At 26.1% G+C, this 2,052-nt stretch overlaps 1 protein-coding gene across 1 annotated transcript; it reads left to right on the top strand.

Moving 5' to 3' along the window:
• Positions 1-34: 34 nt before the first annotated feature.
• LOC111617522 (sodium/calcium exchanger 3-like) lies at positions 35-808 on the top strand (the record flags this gene model as incomplete). The annotated part of the gene is made up of 3 exons (XM_023358802.1): positions 35-208; positions 368-511; positions 668-808. Coding segments are annotated over exons 1-3 (450 nt in total), but the record flags the coding sequence as incomplete, so codon positions are not given.
• Positions 809-2,052: the final 1,244 nt, after the last annotated feature.

Raw genomic sequence — 2,052 nt, 5'->3', positions numbered from 1 at the left:
AATTCTCTTCTTATTTTTCAATTGTTTAGATTTTAACTCTATTATGGGAAGACTTATGGTAATGACCAACGTGAATATAGATTCTCTTCGATTACAGTCAGAAACTTGGGTTGAACAACTGAAAGATGCAATGAATGTTAATGGTGGTGATTTAGAGAATGCTACTCGCATTGATTATATACTACATTTTATTACCTTTGGTTGGAAAGTAAGTCAATTCCGTTTAATGTTTGAATTCTTACTAGAAATTTAATAGATTATATATTCTTAAAAAAAATAAACTTGATCATAGATGAAGTTAGAAGCTATTTTATATAATATTTAAATTAAAGTTTCCATATCTAATTAAATTTATAAATATTTTTAGATTATCTTTGCACTTGTTCCTCCTACAGCTATGCTTGGAGGATGGTTAACTTTTGTTGTATCTTTGGTTGCTATTGGAATATTAACAGCAATCATTGGTGACATGGCATCTANGCTGACAATGCCATTGGTAATGTTACAGGAAGTAATTCTGTCAATGTCTTCCTGGGAGTTGGTCTACCTTGGGTGATTGCATCAATTTATTGGGAATCACGGGTAAATTGTTATTTTTTACATCTTTGAATATGTTCAATTTACTGATTTTTCTAATGATAAAATCCTGCTTTATATTTGTTTGCAGGGAGAAATATTTAAAGTAAAAGCAGGCACTTTAGGATTTAGTGTTGGTATCTATTCAGCAGCTGCTTTCATCTGCATAGCTTTATTAATGATGAGAAGATATCTGAGAAGATGTGGAGGTGGAGAATTAGGAGGATCAAAAGTACTGGCTTACATCTCTGCAGGTTTTATGATTTTTCTTTGGATTTTGTATATAGTGCTATCTTCACTCAAAGCTTATAATCATTTGTAAAAGAATTTCAAGAACATTTCTCAAATTTGTTGCTCTATAATGTTAATCAAATTTTGGGCATTGTACTTGATTTCCTTTTTTTCTCAGGAAATGATATGCAATCTCAAAACAAGAAAAAAACAAACTACTATGTAAATGCTCATGCTGAAAGGTTTAAGCTATTCATATTTTGTAAGAATAGTTTAAAATCAAAATGTTGTTTTAAAATTTTATTAATTTATTCTAAAAATGCTAGAAAAATCATTAGTACATTTAATTAATATAGAATGAATTTATGAAAAATTAGTGAAACAAATAGTTCTTATCATTTTTATTTACATTAAAACTGATTTCAAGCTTTAGTAAAAATTTATATAAAACAAATTTCAATCAGTATTTAAAAATCAAATGCAATTATTATATAAAATAATTCCATATTCAACAGATGCTATATAACTTCTAAAAATACTATTTACCGTATATTTTTGTATTGTTCATAATAGAAATTTTAGTTTTACTATGTACTGTATATATTTATAGAAACAGTTATAGAATTTAATTATATGTTAAAATGTCTTCTATTTTGTCATCAATAATTTCATAAATGTGAAGCTTTTGTCATATTACATCAAACTTTATAAACTTGGCAGTAATTACTTAAGTATTTATTATATTTTGAATTTTAAATAAAATTAATTCTAAAGAATTGTCTTCCATAATAATGATACAATAATTAGCAAATTTATATTATGTATTCTTATATTTTTGAAATAATTTTATCAATAAAATCATCTTATGAATAAGTAACTTAGCACTGCCGCTTAATTTTGAAGTTTCTCTTGCATAGTTTGTGGCAAATCAAACAAAACAAGGGATATTTTCCTTCTTTTTAAATGCATGATTATAATTTTTTTTATTTAAAAAAAATTATTAAAGCATTTATTTATCTTTTATATTTTATAAAAGATACATTTTTGATAGAAAAATAAAAACTCAAAATTTGAGAGCAAGTTAACAAGCTGTAAATCCTCCATCGATGGGTAAAATTGCACCATTGATCATATCTGCCTTGTCACTGAGAAGGTAAATAATTCCATTCACAACATGTTCAGGATCTGTAAAGAGAGCAGTGATTATTATGACATTTGCTCACACTCTGATGCTATTTCATGTCT

The sequence above is a fragment of the Centruroides sculpturatus genome, unplaced genomic scaffold, assembly GCF_000671375.1.
Source record: "Centruroides sculpturatus isolate CEXI.00-Female unplaced genomic scaffold, Cexi_2.0 scaffold6753, whole genome shotgun sequence".
In the NCBI taxonomy this organism is placed as follows: Eukaryota; Metazoa; Arthropoda; class Arachnida; order Scorpiones; family Buthidae; genus Centruroides; species Centruroides sculpturatus.
This window is presented reverse-complemented; position numbering and strand designations above follow the sequence as displayed.